Source organism: Haliotis rufescens, unplaced genomic scaffold (assembly GCF_023055435.1).
Source record: "Haliotis rufescens isolate VD_foot unplaced genomic scaffold, xgHalRufe1.0.p SCAF_6, whole genome shotgun sequence".
In the NCBI taxonomy this organism is placed as follows: domain Eukaryota; kingdom Metazoa; phylum Mollusca; class Gastropoda; order Lepetellida; family Haliotidae; genus Haliotis; species Haliotis rufescens.
Window position 1 is genome coordinate 46052815 of NW_025964334.1, and position 21286 is coordinate 46074100.

General features: G+C 44.3%; 1 protein-coding gene across 1 annotated transcript; it reads right to left on the reverse strand.

Moving 5' to 3' along the window:
- LOC124142922 (paired mesoderm homeobox protein 2-like) lies at positions 1-21073 on the reverse strand. The gene is made up of 5 exons (XM_046511640.2): positions 20218-21073; positions 7374-7586; positions 7093-7256; positions 6698-6829; positions 1-763 (listed from the first exon to the last, which is right to left on the reverse strand). The coding sequence occupies exons 1-5, from the start codon at positions 20396-20398 to the stop codon at positions 506-508; spliced, it is 948 nt and encodes a 315-aa protein (XP_046367596.1). The 5' UTR covers positions 20399-21073; the 3' UTR covers positions 1-505.
- Positions 21074-21286: the final 213 nt, after the last annotated feature.

Sequence of the window (21286 nt, forward strand, 5' to 3'; positions counted from 1 at the left end):
AACAAACAAACCATATGTGTCCATACCACGACACACCACGAGCTAGTCTGAATGCGATACAGCAAGGACTGATCTTTGTCTATATTATGTTTATCAGATTCATCACACAAACGTTCGACGAACTGGACGATGATTTCTTCCGACACCACTGGTTTGAAATCCATTGTTAGATAGTTATAGCACTTGCTCAGGATATTGTTTTTCAAGAATGTTTGGGGACAATATTGTGTTGACCGCACATCAGGTTACTCGCAATTTACATATACGCTGAGACAGGCCACGCGGTGCACGTGCAATCTAATCCCAAATTACGTATCCACCGTGACAGCGGACGTGTAGCACGAGCGGCCTGCTTGTAACTTACGCAAACACTAAGACTGTGCACCTGTAGCACGTGCACTATACAGTCTCTATACAAACACGAAGACGACGCACCTGTTGCACGTGCAGTCTACAGATAGTCCATACATACACCGCACACGTGCACATGACATCCCAAATCAGTCTATTTGTATAAGTACTGCATCTCTAAGGCAGCTTCGTATTCCCGCGCCTTTAGTCGTAGTGACGTCAGACTGTCAGCTCGTCTGCCATTAGGAACGGTTGCAGGAAGGCATGCTTGGTAATAGAGCAAAGGCGGGATTCCAAAGTGAGGTTGCAGGAGGGTGTACGGCGGTGGCACTATACTGAGTGACGGAGACTTCTCGAGGTCAGGTGATTCGTCACCGGACTTGTCACCCGAATCAACTTTCCTGGACGGTTTCTGAAGCAAAAATATCTTTTTTAACAAAATGTATGTTTTTTTATGCACATTGTTGACATTTCAATAATGTAGGTTTAGCAAGGAGTTTTGAAGTCAGATATTTTTAAAGTTTAACTGCAAACGCGGTCAGCTTGTTTCAGAATGATAAACAAACCAAAGAGTCATATCATGGTTTCTCATTGTTTTCATGCTGTGGCGCGTGTAAACTGTTACCCTGTGTGATGGACACTCTCAATACAGTATGAGCGTGTGTGTGGTGGACGGTCAATACAGTATGCGCGTGTGTGTGGTGGGCTGTCTATACAGTATGCGCGTGTGTGTGGTGGGAGGTCTATACAGTATGAGCGTGTGTATGGTGGGCGGTCAATACAGTATGCGCGTGTGTGTGGTGGGCTGTCTATACAGTATGCGCGTGTGTGTGGTGGGCGGTCAATACAGTATGCGCGTGTGTATGGTGGGCGGTCTATACAGTATGCGCGTGTGTGTGGTGGGCGGTCAATACAGTATGCGCGTGTGTGTGGTGGGCTGTCTATACAGTATGCGCGTGTGTGTGCTGGGCGGTCTATACAGTATGAGCGTGTGTATGGTGGGCGGTCAATACAGTATGCGCGTGTGTGTGGTGGGCTGTCTATACAGTATGCGCGTGTGTGTGGTGGGCGGTCAATACAGTATGCGCGTGTGTGTGGTGGGCGGTCAATACAGTATGCGCGTGTGTGTGGTGGGCGGTCAATACAGTATGCGCGTGTGTGTGGTGGGCGGTCTATACAGTATGCACGTGTGTGTGGTGGGGGGTCAATACAGTATTCGCGTGTGTATGGTGGGCGGTCTATACAGTATGCGCGTGTGTATGGTGGGCGGTCAATACAGTATGCGCGTGTGTGTGGTGGGCGGTCAATACAGTATGCGCATGTGTGTGGTGGGCGGTCAATACAGTATGAGCGTGTGTGTGGTGGGCGGTCAATAGAGTATGCGCGTGTGTGTGGTGGACATTCTCAATAGAGTATGCGCGTGTGTTTGGTGGTAGGTCAATACAGTATGCGCGTGTGCATGGTGGGCGGTCTATACAGTATGCGTGTGTGTGTGGTGGGCGGTCTATACAGTATGCGCGTGTATGTGGTGGGCGGTCTATACAGTATGAGCGTGTGTATGGTGGGCGGTCAATACAGAATGCGCGTGTGTGTGGTGGGCTGTCTATACAGTATGCGCGTGTGTGTGGTGGGCGATCAATAGAGTATGCGCGTGTGTATGATGGGCGGTCTATACAGTATGCATGCGTGTGTGTGGTGGGCGGTCAATACAGTATGCGCGTGTGTGTGGTGGGCGCTCAATACAGTATGCGCGTGTGTGTGGTGGGCGGTCAATACAGTATGCGCGTGTGTGTGGTGGGCGGTCTATACAGTATGCACGTGCGTGTGGTGGGCGGTCTATACAGTATGCGCGTGTGTGTGTTGGGCGGTCAATACAGTATGCGCGTGTGTCTGGTGGGCTGTCTATACAGTATGCGCGTGTGTATGGTGGGCGGTCAATACAGTATGCTCGTGTGTGTGGTGGGCGGTCAATACAGTATGCGCGTGTGTGTGGTGGGCGGTCTATACAGTATGCGCATGTGTGTGGTGGGCGGTCAATAGAGTATGCGCGTGTGTGTGGTGGGCGGTCAATACAGTATGCGTTTGTGTATGGTGGGCGGTCAATACATTATGCGCGTGTGTATGGTGGTCGGTCTATACAGTATGCGCGTGTGTGTGGTGGGCGGTCTATACAGTATGCGCGTGTGTGTGGTGGGCGGTCTATACAGTATGAGCGTGTGTATGGTGGGCGGTCAATACAGAATGCGCGTGTGTGTGGTGGGCTGTCTATACAGTATGCGCGTGTGTGTGGTGGGCGGTCAATACAAAATGCGCGTGTGTATGGTGGACGGTCTATACAGTATGCGCGTGTGTGTGGTGGGCGGTCAATACAGTATGCGCGTGTGTGTGGTGGGCTGTCTATACAGTATGCGCGTGTGTGTGGTGGGCGGTCAATACAGTATGCGCGTGTGTATGGTGGGCGGTCCATACAGTATGCGCGTGTGTGTGGTGGGCGGTCAATACAGTATGCGCGTGTGTGTGGTGGGCGGTCAATACAGTATGCGCGTGTGTGTGGTGGGCGGTCAATACAGTATGCGCGTGTGTGTGGTGGGCGGTCAATACAGTATGCGCGTGTGTGTGGTGGGCGGTCTATACAGTATGCACGTGTGTGTGGTGGGGGGTCAATACAGTATTCGCGTGTGTATGGTGGGCGGTCTATACAGTATGCGCGTGTGTATGGTGGGCGGTCAATACAGTATGCGCGTGTGTGTGGTGGGCGGTCAATACAGTATGCGCATGTGTGTGGTGGGCGGTCAATACAGTATGAGCGTGTGTGTGGTGGGCGGTCAATAGAGTATGCGCGTGTGTGTGGTGGACATTCTCAATAGAGTATGCGCGTGTGTTTGGTGGTAGGTCAATACAGTATGCGCGTGTGCATGGTGGGCGGTCTATACAGTATGCGTGTGTGTGTGGTGGGCGGTCTATACAGTATGCGCGTGTATGTGGTGGGCGGTCTATACAGTATGAGCGTGTGTATGGTGGGCGGTCAATACAGAATGCGCGTGTGTGTGGTGGGCTGTCTATACAGTATGCGCGTGTGTGTGGTGGGCGATCAATAGAGTATGCGCGTGTGTATGGTGGGCGGTCTATACAGTATGCATGCGTGTGTGTGGTGGGCGGTCAATACAGTATGCGCGTGTGTGTGGTGGGCGGTCAATACAGTATGCGCGTGTGTGTGGTGGGCGGTCAATACAGTATGCGCGTGTGTGTGGTGGGCGGTCTATACAGTATGCACGTGCGTGTGGTGGGGGGTCAATACAGTATTCGCGTGTGTATGGTGTGTCGTCTCTACAGTATGCGCGTGTGTATGGTTGGCGGTCAATACAGTATGCGTGTGTGTGTGGTGGGTGGTCAATACAGTATGCGCATGTGTGTGGTGGGCGGTCAATACAGTATGCGCGTGTGTGTGTTGGGCGGTCAATACAGTATGCGCGTGTGTCTGGTGGGCTGTCTATACAGTATGCGCGTGTGTATGGTGGGCGGTCAATACAGTATGCTCGTGTGTGTGGTGGGCGGTCAATACAGTATGCGCGTGTGTGTGGTGGGCGGTCTATACAGTATGCGCATGTGTGTGGTGGGCGGTCAATAGAGTATGCGCGTGTGTGTGGTGGGCGGTCAATACAGTATGCGTTTGTGTATGGTGGGCGGTCAATACATTATGCGCGTGTGTATGGTGGTCGGTCTATACAGTATGCGCGTGTGTGTGGTGGGCGGTCTATACAGTATGCGCGTGTGTGTGGTGGGCGGTCTATACAGTATGAGCGTGTGTATGGTGGGCGGTCAATACAGAATGCGCGTGTGTGTGGTGGGCTGTCTATACAGTATGCGCGTGTGTGTGGTGGGCGGTCAATACAAAATGCGCGTGTGTATGGTGGGCGGTCTATACAGTATGCGCGTGTGTGTGGTGGGCGGTCAATACAGTATGCGCGTGTGTGTGGTGGGCGGTCAATACAGTATGCGCGTGTGTGTGGTGGGCGGTCTATACAGTATGCGCGTGTGTGTGGTGGGCGGTCTATACAGTATGCGCGTGTGTATGGTGGGCGGTCTATACAGTATGCGCGTGTGTGTGGTAGGCGGTCTATGCAGTATGCGTTTGTGTATGGTGGGCGGTCAATACAGTATGCGCGTGTGTGTGGTGGGCTGTCTATACAGTATGCGCCTGTATGTGGTGGGCGGTCTATACAGTATGCGCGTGTGTGTGGTGGGCGGTCTATACAGTATGCGCCTGTGTATGGTAGGCGCTCTATACAGTATGCGCGTGTGTTGTGGGCGGTCTATACAGTATGCGCGTGTGTGTGGTGGGCTGTCTATACAGTATGCGCGTGTGTGTGGTGGGCGGTCAATACAGTATGCGCGTGTGTGTGGTGGGCGGTCAATACAGTATGCGCATGTGTGTGGTGGGCGGTCAATACAGTATGCGCGTGTGTGTGGTGGGCGGTCAATAGAGTATGCGCGTGTGTGTGGTGGACATTCTCAATAGAGTATGCGCGTGTGTTTGGTGGGCGGTCAATACAGTATGCGCGTGTGTGTGGTGGGCGGTCAATACAGTATGCGCGTGTGTGTGGTGGGCGGTCAATACAGTATGCGCATGTGTGTGGTGGGCGGTCAATACAGTATGCGCGTGTGTGTGGTGGGCGGTCAATAGAGTATGCGCGTGTGTGTGGTGGACATTCTCAATAGAGTATGCGCGTGTGTTTGGTGGGCGGTCAATACAGTATGCGCGTGTGCATGGTGGGCGGTCTATACAGTATGCGCGTGTGTGTGGTGGGCGGTCTATACAGTATGCGCGTGTGTGTGGTGGGCGGTCAATACGGTATGCGCGTGTGTATGGTGGCCGGTTTATATAGTATGCGCGTGTGTGTGGTGGGCGGTCAATACAGTATGCGCGCGTGTATGCTGACGGTCTTTACCACATGCACGTGTGTATGGTGGACAGCCTCTATACTGTATGCATACGTGTATGGTGAATAACCTCTATACTGTATGCGTGCGTGTATGGTGGACAGTCTCTATACTGTATGCACGCGTGTATGGTGAACAAACTCTATACTGTATGCACGTGTGTATGGTGAACAACCTCTATACTGTATGCACGCGCGTATAGTGGACAGCCTCTCTACTGTATGCACGGGTGAATCGTGAACAACCTCTATACTGTATGCACGTGTTTATGGTGGACAGCCTCTATACTGTATGCACGTGTGTATGGTGAACAACCTCTATCCTCTATGCACGTGTGTATGGTGGACAGCCTCTATACTGTATGCACGTGTGTATGGTGAACAACCTCTATACTGTATGCACGTCTGTATGGTGAACAACCTCTATACTGTATGCACGTGTGTAGTTTAGACAGCCTCTATACTGTATGCACGTGTGTATGGTGGACAGCCTCTATACTGTATGCACGTGTGTATGGTGGACAGCCTCTATACTGTATGCACGTCTGTATGGTGAACAACCTCTATCCTCTATGCACGTGTGTATGGTCGACAGCCTCTATACTGTATGCACGTGTGTATGGTGAACAACCTCTATACTGTATGCACGTCTGTATGGTGAACAACCTCTATACTGTATGCACGTGTGTAGTTTAGACAGCCTCTATACTGTATGCACGTGTGTATGGTGGACAGCCTCTATACTGTATGCACGTGTGTATGGTGGACAGCCTCTATACTGTATGCACGTGTGTATGGTGGACAGTCTCTATACTGTATGCACGTGTGTATGGTGGACAGCCTCTATACTGTATGCACGCGTGTATGGTGGACAGCCTCTATACTGTATGCACGCGTATATGGTGAACACCCTCTATACTGTATGCACGCGTGTATGGTGGACAGCCTCTATACTGTATGCACGCGTGTATGGTGGACAGCCTCTATACTGTATGCACGCGTGTATGGTGGACAGCCTCTATACTGTATGCACGCGTATATGGTGGACAGCCTCTATACTGTATGCACGCGTGTATGGTGGACAGCCTCTATACTGTATGCACGCGTGTATGGTGGACAGCCTCTATACTGTATGCACGCGTATATGGTGGACAGCCTCTATACTGTATGCACGCGTGTATGGTGGACAGCCTCTATACTGTATGCACGCGTGTATGGTGGACAGCCTCTTTACTGTATGCACGCGTGTATGGTGGATAGCCTCTATACTGTATGCACGCGTATATGGTGAACACCCTCTATACTGTATGCACGCGTGTATGGTGGACAGCCTCTATACTGTATGCACGCGTGTAAACACCCTCTATAATATATGCACGTGTGTATGGAAGTGTGTATGCATGTACCTTCTCCTCGTCTAGTCTGATGACGGTCTTTGGTGCGGGGACAAAGCTGACCTCCTTCAAGTCCTGTAGGCCCCCGAAGTTCCCAAGCTTTTCGTGCTTCCGCCACTTGGCCCGCCTGTTCTGGAACCAGATCTGAGGAGAGGTAAACAGAGGATTACAGGACTGCGTGTATAGTACGCACTCTCCACACAATCACTGCTACAAATTCCACTGTCTCCTCGGCCGCTGCATCATGTATCTGTCCAGGCTCTCCATCGAGTCCTAGGTGCCTCCATCCTTTCTCAAGTGGACTCTCCTCGGACATATTTCTCCCCAGGCACTACCCCAGACCCACGCACGCACGCACGCACGCACGCACGCCAACCCATTGTACCACTTTACGCCACCCTTCTCACCTGTACTCTCTCCTCTGACAGACCGGTCTTCCTTGATAGGTCGTCCCGTGTGTTGATGTCGGGGTAGTGAGTCACCTGGAACACCTGCTCCAATGCCTTCAGCTGCTCGGAGGTGAAGGTCGTTCGAAAACGTCTCTTCTTGGACACTGGTCCTTCTGTTCCCACTGCAAGAAAGGTTTAATGGATGTTAGATATCACAATACCGACAGACTAGACACTCAAAATATGTAACTGCAATGTGATTCTAATCCTGCATTGGTGAAGATAACGACAGAACTCACCCCCATCAGGACTCCGCTTAGTCCCTCTACTCATCACGTAGTCTTCCCCTGCCGCTGCTACCCGAGGGTCGCCGGTGTCCGCCTGTGATAGGGACAAGTGAAGCGGGTCCACATGACTGTGGGTTTGGGGTAGACAGCTGCTACCCGGGATGGGGCTGTCCTCGGAACTCTCCGAACAATGGAGGGAGGAACATCTTGGTGTGTCTGAATCCTCTGGAAGCAAAGCAGTGATGTCATAGATAGTCTTGGTCTTCTGGATCCCAACACACCCATATTGAAAATATGGCTTTGTGAATATCAGTTTTAAGACATATATACATATATATAAAGCTTTGGGACCTGAACTAGATTGAGTGATTTACACTTTAGAATTTATCATTTGTTTGTATCACTATACCATGTAGGAAATTAATGAACAACAATTATGAACTGCAATAAAACAATATAATTCTAGGACAGCACATCATTACAATTCTATAAAATGTTATAGATTGGGTGAAATCTCGTAAACCTGTCTCTCTGAATGCCTCCCTCAAAAGCAATTAGGGGACACATAATTTAACATTCAGCTCACAAGAACGCCGGCACTGATCCTACAAATTTATCTGTCACCTGTTATCTACGTAATTTAAACAGGCGCGTATCTTATGGAGAATTAGCGATGCCCAAATCATTGACTTGAGGGACAAAGTTGAGCTACATCCACCGGTCACAGGCGTTGCGTTGTTTAGTCCTGAATTGTACAGCACCGCAACAGTATCACACAGATAAGCCCTGCTCAATCAGGTGGTAATCCGCAGCGACCTGCTAATCCTTGCGTCCATACACATCACAGAGGCAAACTGATCTTCATGTAGGCGAGAATTAGGCAGACATAACACAATTTCTACTATATTGCTCTTTGTTTAATATATGTGTGTTCTTTTATAAGACCATTTATCAAAGGCATAAGTTATTTCAGTTGACAGTGAGTGTGCTTTTATGCCGATATTCAACATATACTGCTATAGTTTCACAGCAGGGAACACCAGAAATGGTTGTAGCCTTTTGTTGAATCAAACCGGGGGTTTCGACTAGAACACTTAAACCACTCGCTAGGCTACCCAACCGACAAAAACGGCTGATGCGGCGAAAAACAACACTCACCCACTCACTTATTCTACACATTGCATATTGTGATTAGGTTTCACCTGAACTGATCTACAAGTAGATTTCTGCGGTGGGCGTGTTTATCTGCCTGGTATTCAATTCACACCTGATAACAAGTCAAACTGGTTGGTCCTAACAGCCTCATATAGCTTATGTGAACAACACAATATGTTTCTGTTTTCATTATCTCGTTATTAGAGCGATTATCTCAGCCTGTCCAATCAAAACGTCGCGAGATTTAAGGTATCTCCAGCGTCACTATGAGTCTCTCTGTCTCTCTTTCATCCGAGCCATTCATCAATCCGCCATCTTGATTTTCACGTCAGCGACTGCAGTTCAAAGTCGTACAATGTTTTATGGTTCAAAGATCGAGTGAGATGATCGCTTTTTGTTCAGCGATCAAAGCCGACTCTAATTTAATTACAAAATTCTCAACCGGAACTCATCATAAACATGTCATAACTTTGATAAAAGAGAAAATATTCGGCACAATCGAACGCCATTTCAAACTGCCGTGTTTCCAAGCAGCGCACACGCTTCGAGGAACCTTCTTATAATCCGCACAAATAGGGACATTCATTGGAGCTATAAAGCTTTCGGGTTGTCCCTTATCTCAATTTAGAGTTAGATTTATTCTTTGTTTAAAAATTCCTCCTTTGATTTCAGGTTCCTGTGGCGTTCTTCATGTGGTGGGAAAACAAGCTTTAAACTCGGCATTTTATGAAGGCTTGTTGACACGTTTTGATTTAACACTGTAATAGTTGTGATAACTGCCAAGCGGGCCACACCGTCTACTATTGGGCATTCTAACGGGTCAACAGATACTAAAGCTCCTGAACAAGCAGATCTTAATTATTGAGTAAACACTGTTACGGCATAACCCAGCCACTTCACAAAACGAGGTAAAAAATATAAGGTTAAGAGTGTTTTGAGATTGCGCTCTTGACCCTTAGAGCAGCGTGAGAGTGGCAAGTGGAGCACAGAATCGGTACGCCGTACGTGTCGCATTATCCAACTCCCTAGGGGGAAAGTGGTGACACACTGTCCGTAATCTACAATACATAAATCATTGGAATTTCATCCTGATTTATTTAAACACGATTCAGGGATGTTTAACTGTTATGTGATCTTGATAGCGAACTTTATTCCCCTTTTTGGCTTATTCCCGTGTCTTAACCGGTATGCGAGGATAGATGTCTATTCGTCGTGTTTCTACCTGTATGCGAGGATAGATGTCTATTCGTTGTGTTTCTACCTGTATGCGAGGATAGATGTCTACTCTCCGTGTTTCCATCTGTATGCGAGAATAGATGTCTATTCCTCGTGTTTCTACCTGTATGAAAAGATGTCTACTCTTCGTGTTTCTACCTGTATGAATAGATGTCTATTCCTCGTGTTTCTACCTGTATGCGAGGATAGATGTCTATTCCTCGTGTTTCTACCTGTTTGCAAAAATAGATGTCTACTCCCCGTGTTTCTACCTATATGCGAGAATTGATGTCTATTCCTCGTGTTTCTATCTGTTTGCAAGAATAGTTGTCTACTCCTCGTGTTTCTACCTATATGAATAGATGTCTACTCCCCTTGTTTCTACATATATGCGAGAATTGATATCTATTCCTCGTGTTTCTACCTGTATGCGAGGATAAATTTCTGATGAGGTTATTTAGCGCCCCGACCCAGTGTTTTGTAGAAAGTTTGTTTTCCGTAGTGGGACATCACAACAGAGCTTTCCCATTGGTCATTTAAAAATATAACTTCCGGTTGTATAAGACACATCCTGCCGGCCAACAAACAATTGCTTTTGTCAATATTACAATAAAGGGTCTAGAAATGCACCTACAGGAAATGAATGAGTTGACAAATATATCTTCCGAGGGAAGACGTAAATTAATTTCCTCAATAAAACATTTCTACTTCTCGTTTTCCCACCGATCCGAGTTAGTTATGAAGTCGTTTATTTGTCAGGCGCTATACTTGTAAGCGTCGCCAGTACCAAATAATCACACAGTACTTAATTATTCTAACCAGGGACACTATACAAAGAGACACCCTGGTCTAACACATTCACAGCAAAACAAGCAGGGAAGAAGTCAGTCTGGAAACCCATTCACATGCAAGTGCTACAAGTGGTTTGCCTGCTATGCACAAGGTCGTCCATTCAGCAGAAGTCGCCCGGCACTGACACAACAAGAACAATTGCCTTCTATATAAAACTTGTAGATTGCTTGTCACCAACTACCAACAATCACACATCAATATCACATTGTACATTGCAGCCTGAGACGACCCGACAGTACCGCAGTTTTCGTGCTGCATTGATTCCACTTAGAGTCAGGGTTGGCGCTAATTAATTACCCTGCATACCTGTCCATGTGAACGCTGCCCTAGCCCTAATTGCACTTATCGATTATAGCACCTTTCCCGTGGTCCTCTGTCATTTCCGGAACAAGCCAAATTAATTTGTCATCAGGTTTTCCGCCGTATTATGCCGATATCGAACAGGCTATTGCTACTAATTAGACCCAAATTATCATTTTAATGATCCATGTGCACTTAATTTTCCGCATTGTTATTTTCAGTCTACACGTGCCCGTGCGTTGTTGGGCCCTGGTTTACTGTGCAGCACACACTGACAATGGGCAAATACGCCCCAATCACAAAAAATACAGTTTTCGGTGGTGAAAAAATGAGTTTGCAAACAGTAAAAATGTTCTTGGTATATTAATACATCTGACAAGATGTCCAGGGAGATCGTTCAGTTTGACGTAGATACGTATATATGAGTATAAGAAATATTAAACTGACAAAGGAGAAAAGAGGTCGTTTCATTTCTTTGAGGCGGACATTATTCCAGTCATTACCTAAAAACACTGAAAACGTTTATCACGTGACCGAGGAGCCGAACCACACGTGGTTTCTTTCAGTACATCAAACTTTTGTTTGTAAAACTTGAAGCAATATTATTATTTTTTATCATACTTTTATGGAATAATATTTTATTTAATCGAAAAATCCCATCGTAATCCTTGCAGAATCCGTAACAGTGGTAACATAACGAAGGTTAATAAATTAGCTGAAACTTAAAGTTACACACTCGAAATCCATTTACATCATTAGAGGACGGGGCACAATTCGCTGTGCAAAGTTGCGTGCTCGAAACCTATGGGTTCGAATCCCAGATTCTCCTTGATAAATGTTTCTCGGTTTGACCATATAAGTCAAACGTCTAGGACCTGCGCAATTAGGGGCTTTGATGGGTGTGCGGGGAGGGTCACCAAAAGAAATTAGTCTCTAAGGGGAGGGTCATCAAAAAATATATAACGCATATTTGGGGATGATCATGACAAAAATGAACAAGGATATGGAGAGATCATCCAAAAATATGACAAGCATATATGATGGTCATCCAAACCCCACCCAAACCCCCACCCAAACCCCCACCCCACCTTCACCCGCAATAAACGACCGATCCCAATAATTGCAATATTGTTCGAAGTTGTGTCAAACCAAACTCACAAATCTGTAGTTGTAATATAATTTCTGTCATCCGAGGCCACCAGCAGTACCGGTCAAATGAGGTTGAAGTACCCATCCTTCCGTGTCACTTCAAACGATTATATGCAGACATGAAGGCGCGCACATTTCCGATTGATTCCGCAAATGCCCGATGATTCCCGATGACGTGTCTTTACATTGAGGAACAAATGCATTCATTATTAAAACCAGTGTTGATTTATATCCTCCAGTATTTAATCATCTAATAGTAAACACGTTTTTGAAAAAAATCAGCGAACTATTTCTAGTAATTAGAGTCACTTAGCTAATTAGGTGTCTCCAGACCTATTGTATACATACTCCTGATCGATTGAGCGTGTGTGAAATATGCATATAGAAGCTACACGCAGGTCTTGATGCACGGCTAAAACACACAAGTATAAATATATCAACGCAACATCGCACATATTGACAACATGTCTCAATAAGGTGCATAACTCTAATTTTAAATTTCCCAAGTTAATTAATTAGCGACTGTACATTAGAGTAGATTGGGAGCCCACACCAAAGTGAAAGCTTCCAAACAGATGTAAACACCAGTTTATATTAATTAGTTCATTAGTTCCATAAACGCTGGAACTGTGTACGTTCACAAAACACAACTTGGAGATCGTTCGAGGTGTGTTTTACGTTGTACCAAATCAGTATAAAGAACACGGTGACAATAGACTATGGCTGCAAAACACTGACATATATGAGAGTGTATTAGTAGCATGTGTTTGTGACGAATTGTCTCAGTGATGAGTGACGCGTTTCGATGTATCAGTGACGCGTATCAATGAGGGACGTGTACTAATGACGTGTATCAGTGACAAACGTGTATCAGTGACGTGTATCAATGTAGTGTATCAGTGACGTGTATCAGTGACGTGTATCGATGACATGTATCAGTGACGTGTATCAGTGACGTAAATCAATGACGTGTATCAGTGACGTGTATCAATGACATGTATCAATGACGTGTATCAATGACGTGTATCAGTGACGTGTATCAGTGACGTGTATCAATGACGTGTATCAGTGAATGGGAAATCGATGACGTGTATCAGTGACGTAAATCAATGATGTGTATCAGTGACGTAAATCAATGACGTGTTTCAGTGACGTGTATCAGTGACGTGTATCAGTGACGTGTATCGATGATATGTATCAGTGACGTGTATCAGTGACGTAAATCAATGACGTGTTTCAGTTACGCGTATCAGTGACGTATATCGATGTCATGTATCAGTGATGACGTGTATCGATGGCATGTATCAGTGACGTATTTCCGTGACGTGTATCAGTGACGCGTATCAATCAGGGACGTGTACTGATGACGTGTATCAGTGACAAACGTGTATCAGTGACGTGTATCAATGTAGTGTATCAGTGACGTGTATCAGTGACGTGTATCGATGACATGTATCAGTGACGTGTATCAGTGACGTAAATCAATGACGTGTATCAGTGACGTGTATCAATGTAGTGTATCAGCTACGTGTTTCAGTGACGTGTATCGATGACATGTATCAGTGACGTGTATCAGTGACGTAAATCAATGACGTGTATCAGTGACGTGTATCAATGACGTGTATCAATGACGTGTATCAGTGACGTTTATCGGTGACGAGTATCAGTGACGTGTATCGATGACGTAAATCAATGACGTGTTTCAGTGACGCGTATCAGTGACGTATATCGATGTCATGTATCAGTGATGACGTGTATCGATGGCATGTATCAGTGACGTGTATCAGTGACGTGAATCAATGACGTGTATCGATGACGTGTATCAGTGACGTAAATCAATGACGTGTATCAGTGACGTAAATCAATGACTGTATCGGTGACGTGTATCAGTGACGTGTATCAATGACGTGTATCGATGGCATGTATCAGTGACATGTTTCCGTGACGTGTATCGATGACGTGTATCAGTGACGTGAATCAATGACGTGTATCGATGACGTGTATCTGTGACATAAATCAATGACGTGTATCAGTGACGTACATCAATGACGTGTATCAGTGACGTGTATCACTGACGTGTATCAATAACGTGTATCGATGGCATGTATCAGTTACGTGTTTCCTTGACGTGTATCGGTGACGTGTATCAGTGATGTGTATCAGTGACGTGAAACAATGACGTGAAACAATGACGTGTATCGATGACGTGTATCAGTGATGTAAATCAATGACGTAAATCAATGACGTGTTTCAGTGACGTGTATCAGTGACGTGAATCAATTACGTGTATCGATGACGTGTATCAGTGACGTAAATCAATGACGTGCTTCAGTGACGTGTATCGATGACGTGTATCAGTGACGTGTATCAGTGACATGTATCAGTGACGTGTATCAATGACGTGTATCAATGACGTGTATCAGTGACGTGTATCAGTAATGTGTATCGATGACGTGTATCAGTGACGTAAATCAATGACGTGTATCAGTGACGTAAATCAGTGACGTGTTTCAGTGACATGTATCAATGACGTGTATCAATGACGTGTATCAGTGACGTGTATCAGTGACGTGTATCAATGACGTGTATCAGTGAATGGGAAATCGATGACGTGTATCAGTGACGTAAATCAATGATGTGTATCAGTGACGTAAATCAATGACGTGTTTCAGTTACGTGTATCAGTGACGTGTATCAGTGACGCGTATCGATAACGTGTATCAGTGACGTGTATCGATGACGTGTATCAGTGACGTAAATCAATGGCGTGTATCAGTGACGTAAATTAATGACGTGTTTCAGTGACGTGTATCAGTGACGTGTATCGATTATGTGTATCGGTGACGTGTATCAGTGACGTGTATCGATGACGTGTATCGGTGGCATGTATCAGTGACGTTTATCAGTGACGTGTATCAGTGACGTGTATCAATGACGTGTATCAGTGACGTGTATCAGTGACGTGTATCATTGAGGTAAATCAGTGACGTGTATCAGTGACGTGTATCGATGGCATGTATCAGTGACGTGTTTCCGTGACGTGTATCGGTGACGTGTATCAGTGACGTGAATCAATGACGTGTATCGATGACGTGTATCAGTGACGTGTTTCAGTGACGTGTTTCAGTGAAGTGTATCAATGACGTGTATCAGTGACGTGTATCAATGACGTTTATCGATGGCATGTATCAGTGACGTGAATCAATGAGGGACGTGAATCGGTGACGAGTATCAATATAGGTGCATCAGTGTCTTGTGTAAGTGGCGAACTTGTATCAGTGACGTGTATCAGTGACATGCATCAGTAGCGTGTATCAATGACGGACGTTTATCAGTGACGTGTATCAATCAGGTGTATCAGTGACGTGTAACGTGTATCAGTTACATTTCTGTAAGAAATTTATCACTGACATGTATAGGAAAATATATATCACGTTACAAATGATATATACAACAAACAATTCTCTACATGCGATAGACATATTTTCCCTTTCTTAAACATAGGATATGAATAACAGCATCTTGGTTTCATTGACAATCAAGGATTTATCCCGAAACGTTGTACAAGCAAGCACACGTCAGTTGTTTCAGTGAGTCACGGGGGACATATTGGACTCTCAGATTAAACGCAACGTCGCTCTGGGGGCTTTACAATGTCCAATAACAAATTGTAAGTCTGTGAATCTGTCAGATGAAAAGTGGACTATTATTCCACGTTAATCAAATAAATTTGCCGTCAAAGTCTACCGCGTGAAGTACCAGGGAGATTAAACCAAAGATTGTTCTTTCTCTCATCGAGTCAAGCTTGTAGCTCCCCGCTCATATTCTACAGAAAAGGGATTCAGCGTCCAGACCCTTTCTGAAGAAATATCGTTTAAGACAATTTATATTTGTTAATGCCCATTGTAAATAAATAGTTCAATCACTTTGGTAAACATGTTTTATTTGCCCTGTATGCACATATCTATTAACTTCACAAGTTTGGGGAACTTCATTACGGTTCAAAGAAAATAAATTTTGACATTTTTCTGCGTGCGTTGATGTCCCCTGAGTCACACAGCTCGTCAGCAGAAAAAACCAACCCCCCAACACAAAAACACAGGAAATATTGGAATTCTTCAAATCTTAATAAGGACATTCAGGGGAACGAAAATTAAATTAACTGCTGCTCTTGTTATTGAATGAGGGAAACAATTTGCGGTTGAATAATATATGACAATTAAGATCAGCCATATTTAAGACCGTGCTGTACTTGTAAGACGATGTGTGCAAGTGTCATGGGGGCCATACAGTCGGGACGGGATTACTCATCTCGATAAAAACATGTCTATTGCTTTGTCGTTTTAGTGCACATGGTCTACACACGCCCGTATGAGAGATCAAATCAGCTGGGTGATAATGTCATGGTTATATGGCTTTCTCTGCACATAAAATACAGTCAAAGTAAGAAAAGTGCTTTACCAAATTATTAAATAGTTTTATTAACCACAAGTGTATTTAATTTGAAACATTACTTTTGTGATATTTACTTGAAATTTGAAAACACTTGGCTTATACGATCTAAATTTTAATTACTGCATACTAATATATACGTGTTCAGCCGTATGTAGCAAGAAGCTACGTGTCCGTGTCTATATGCATGATCAGTCCATCATTGGGTTGAGCGGTATTAATTACGTGGGATAGTGTTTCGCTAGCTTACAGGGCACATGGCGTGTTGAGTTTCGTGGTCATGTGAATAAACAGGTTCCTATATGTTGATCAAACCAACTTTCTGTTTTAATCCATTGACATATGTCGCTGAACAAAACAAAATATGTTTTTAATTGATTAATTTAAACTAAAAATACAAGTTTATCTGACATAAAATGCTCTAATACTTCCTAACAAGTTTACTTACAATATGGAGACGCATGTCTCCTCTATTTAATCCACTTTTGTTCACATCTTCTGAGAACAAACTGATACTATTTTCATGGCTATATTTCATGTCAGTTTAATTTGTTTAACGCCATAGCGTGACTACTGATACGAGAAATTAACACAGAAATTGAGCCGTTGCTTTCTATGTAAAACATAAGTCGCTCAGTAAAGATCACGCATCCGACGACCCACAGCATCACATAAAGAGTTGTTCCTTCAGTGCCAAATAAGACAGATCGTTATATCTGAAGGAAAGTAATTCCTTGACTCGGCAAATATTCCAAGTTTCTTTCTCTTCCTCTTGTTCATTCATCCTCGAACAACAGTTTTAAGAAGTATACAAAAAGACAAAAAAAATATATTCTATTTTGGGCATTAGGCTATTGGTTTGATAAAACAATAAGTATATACATTTATTTTGGGTAATAAGGTATTGGTTTAATAAATAAAATCAGTATGTATATGATTTTATTGGTATTAAGGTATTGGTCTAAGAAAACAGTCAGTATGTACTTTTTGTTTGTGTATTAAGATATTGGTTTCATAAATTGTGGGTATATATAGCGATTGATTAAATACAACAATCAGGAAACCATATAATAAATACCCCATTTTAATTCTGGAAACTCATTTGTCCAGAAAACCCCTCTTAGGCCGGTCTCGAATTTACAAAATTCAACATGCTGTTTTCTTTGGTACATAGTGAAAAAGAAAACTTGGGGGGGGGGGTGTTAGGTGGCAAATAAAATTTTAATTTAAATTTTAAATTTTACTTCCCAAATGTGTGACTTGAAATATCATGACACATAATTTAACTATTTAAACAATTAAAAGAAGCCACACCAGCATACAAGAAAAGATGTGGGTATACATCTTCACACCAAATCAAGGAATCGAGAATATCATCTTCATTTGCGTGCAGTTTGTTGGAACGGATTCTGGTGAAGCTGACCTGTGTGCTATTTCACAAACAAACCATCACTAAATCTCTACTGTGTCGGTATCTCGCCGCCTTTAAATATTGTTGCAGTATTGCTAAGAAATACCAAACAAGAAAAGGTATCCTCTGCGAGACATACTATCAAGGGTATATATTGACAATACATATATATCTATGTATCTCGCGTAGCAACATTTGATAAAACCTTAGTATAGGACAGTAAAACGTTTCTACGGTATTTTCTAATCCGCCTGTCCAACATTTAAACAATATTGAATACAATATTGAGAACTGCTTTTTCTGGAGTCGTGCTTGTGAACTAATGTCGATAATGGAAAAATACAACATCACAGTAAATCGATATTGGAAGGGCACTTTGACTTTCATTTTATTTTTTAATAAAACACGCAATACTTGATGACCACTTATATAAAATGAATTATTTTATATATATTTTTTATACATTTCGACCATCGACACATTGCTTTTAGAAAACTTAGTAATTATGTCATTAAAAAAGACAGGTTTTGATTTTGTGTTGTAATCAATTCTACTACCTCTCATGTTTATGCGTGTACACATAGCTCGACATAACTCGATCTAATTTCAGTGAATATGTGCACTAAGACTATATATTTTGATCTACAGAGCGCACGTGATGTGCATTTTCTTATGGGGACACAGTAGGTAGGGGACCGCCCGGAAAAGTTGCCAGCATTAATCACTGGATGTTCTCATCTGTGGCACGGATTTTCAAAGGCCAAAGATTGAGATGAATAAAAGAGCTGGTTCAAAAATCAAACATCTATATATACAGTCACTTTTTAAGCAAGATGTGAAGTGTGTCAACTGCTAAGATACAAATTTACGTCTCAGTATTTTCCAATTTGAAAAGAAAAATCAGCGTTCATATGAGTGTTGGCTAATTTGTTATACCTTTATCAAAGAGTCCCTCGGCGGGCCATTGTACAAACAAATATAAATTATTACATTATACATTTTACATGGTATTCACCACTACGTGGTCAGTGTTGAACAATGCATGATATTGTCCAACATGTGATAAGAATCCAAATGCCTCCATCAGTGATTTACTCTTAGATGAGTGTGAGTAGAACTGTTTCTGGTATAGATACGTGCTAAATATAGGATGTGAATACACTAACCAAATAATCTATGAATTTCTTTTCATCGCAAATAGTAGTTTCACACAAAACTGCTACAAATACATTTGGTATATATTTGTACATGTAGTACTTCGCAAGAAGGCCTAAAGACCATACACTGACAGGTAAAACAACGGCTACACCCATGTGTGATGGTAGCTAGAAGAAAACAAACATGAAATAATTAGTCTATGGAGATATATTTGATACGGGTGTCATAGTTGTATTTTGGGCCTTAAGCTTGCAGTGTTTCGGCGATGGCTTTCAGCCTAGTAACGTTTTGATATCATTTGTAAGTTTTTGGTCAAATCCAATTTTCAAGTGTATACTTTCTTTTGTCCGTCAATTTATAGAGTCTATTCCTTATTCGGAAGACACCCCACGAACTGTGTAGACATTTGCCTTGAAGCCCACACGGGAGGCTGACAGGGTTAACACCTTCCCACCAGTGTATGTGTACCACCCAGCCTGGTGTAGGAAGGACGTGGGCATCACACTTCACAAACACATTGCCACACCCTGTGCCAGCTGTTAAACCTGTGACGGGATCCTTCAAATGCATTCTGGTATTAAGGATATTACACATGTAGTTATGATAAACACATATGTTTACACCATCTACAACCTTCCCCTACCCCTGTACATCCACAGCCTCCCCCACACCCATAACAAATACAACCATTCCCGATACCGCCTCTACACCCTCTACAACCTTCCCACCCCACCCCCTGTACCGTCTACAACCACCCCCACCCACCCCCGCACTGTCTACAACCAACCCCCCCCCACCCCCACCCCCCCGCACTGTCTACAACCTCCCCGAACCCTGCACCGTCTGCAACCACCCCCGCGCTGTCTACAACCACTCCTAACTCGCCACCGTCTGCAACCACCCCCAATAACCACACCCATCCACCCCTACAACCATCCCCCACCCAAGCACCGACTACAACCATCCACCACCACCAACCTGCACCGTCTACTACCGCCCTCACCCCAACACTGCACCGTCTACATCCACCCTCCATCCCCACCCCTGCACTGTCTACAACCTACCCCTACCATTAGTATCCCCCTACTTACACCCCTACCCCACTCCTGCCACAACCTATTCCCATTCTACCCTCTCGTGTTTACAATGGAGTGCATTATTCACCTGCTAGTTCCGTGCCTGACACACCGGGGTCGACCTCAGGGTCGCTGTCTCTCTCGTCTGCCTTATCTTCTGGCGAACAGAGGTTCTCCTCTTCCTGCCGCTTCAGGATATTGTCAATTGAATGCTTGAAGGGCGGTTTTCCTTCAGAAATTACGCTTCTTCTAGACATGGACAGATCCATCGCGTGCTAGTCTCTCGTAAGGCACCGCTTCCACTCAGTATAAATCAGGTTAAATCAAACTAACCGAGCCGTGATTGTAACATGGGTCCATTCTTGAAATAAGACAACTGGCGTCAAAGAATGGTGAGTTGACATCCAACTCTTGCCCCGTCTCGAAAACTAAATAATGTTCCAACTGAACTTACTGTAGCTCTTTCAATCTCGAAAGTCTTCACCAATAACAAGATTAGTTCCAATTGCAACCCCGTCTTCGTCTCCGGAGCCGCTACAGACTAGATCCTATGGAAGTTCCTGCAATGTTGCCACTTCAACGACACAAGAAGTAATGCATCCAGTAAAACACCAGTTTTTTCACAAGAATCCCCGACTAGTTAGTAAACCTGCAGTAACTGCACTCTTTAAGCCTACTTCATCTAAATGTAAAGCCGAGATGTGTAATCGACTGCTGGTGTCGTCTGATGACAAGTATCGTCTGCTCCGAGTCGTCTGCTACAACACGGATACGCCGTCTTCCTGTCGATTGTGACAACGGCTATCACGGCCGATCACCCAAAGTTAATCCTTGATTTTATTTGCTTGAGATAAGACAGAAGTCGTTCCCGAGTTCCCATTGGGTGGATATAAGGGTGAGCTCCACACACTGTGTAGTGTTGGCTTCGCTACATCAAAGCTTAGTCTGTGGAGCTCGGCGCAGTCATGGGCAATTTGTCATATGCCATACACAATAGAAGGCAGCAGAGCGTTGTCCCAGGTAATAAATAATTACAATAATAATTAGAAGATGATTACCGGGTTCAGGTGTAGAACTTATTATCAATAGTAGATTAGATGGTTTGGCGAATTGATTAGTTTATCGACGCGCCTTTGTCACATGTGCTGGTGCTAATC

Coding starts and splice junctions, on each gene's coding strand:
- LOC124142922 (XM_046511640.2), bottom strand. CDS start 20,398: ATGGATCTGTCCATGTCTAGAAGAAGCGTAATTTCTGAAGGAAAACCG. Junction 7,587..20,217: donor GTCAGGCACGGAACTAGCAG/GTGAATAATGCA, acceptor CTTTGCTTCCAG/AGGATTCAGACACACCAAGA. Junction 7,257..7,373: donor TAAGCGGAGTCCTGATGGGG/GTGAGTTCTGTC, acceptor CCTTTCTTGCAG/TGGGAACAGAAGGACCAGTG.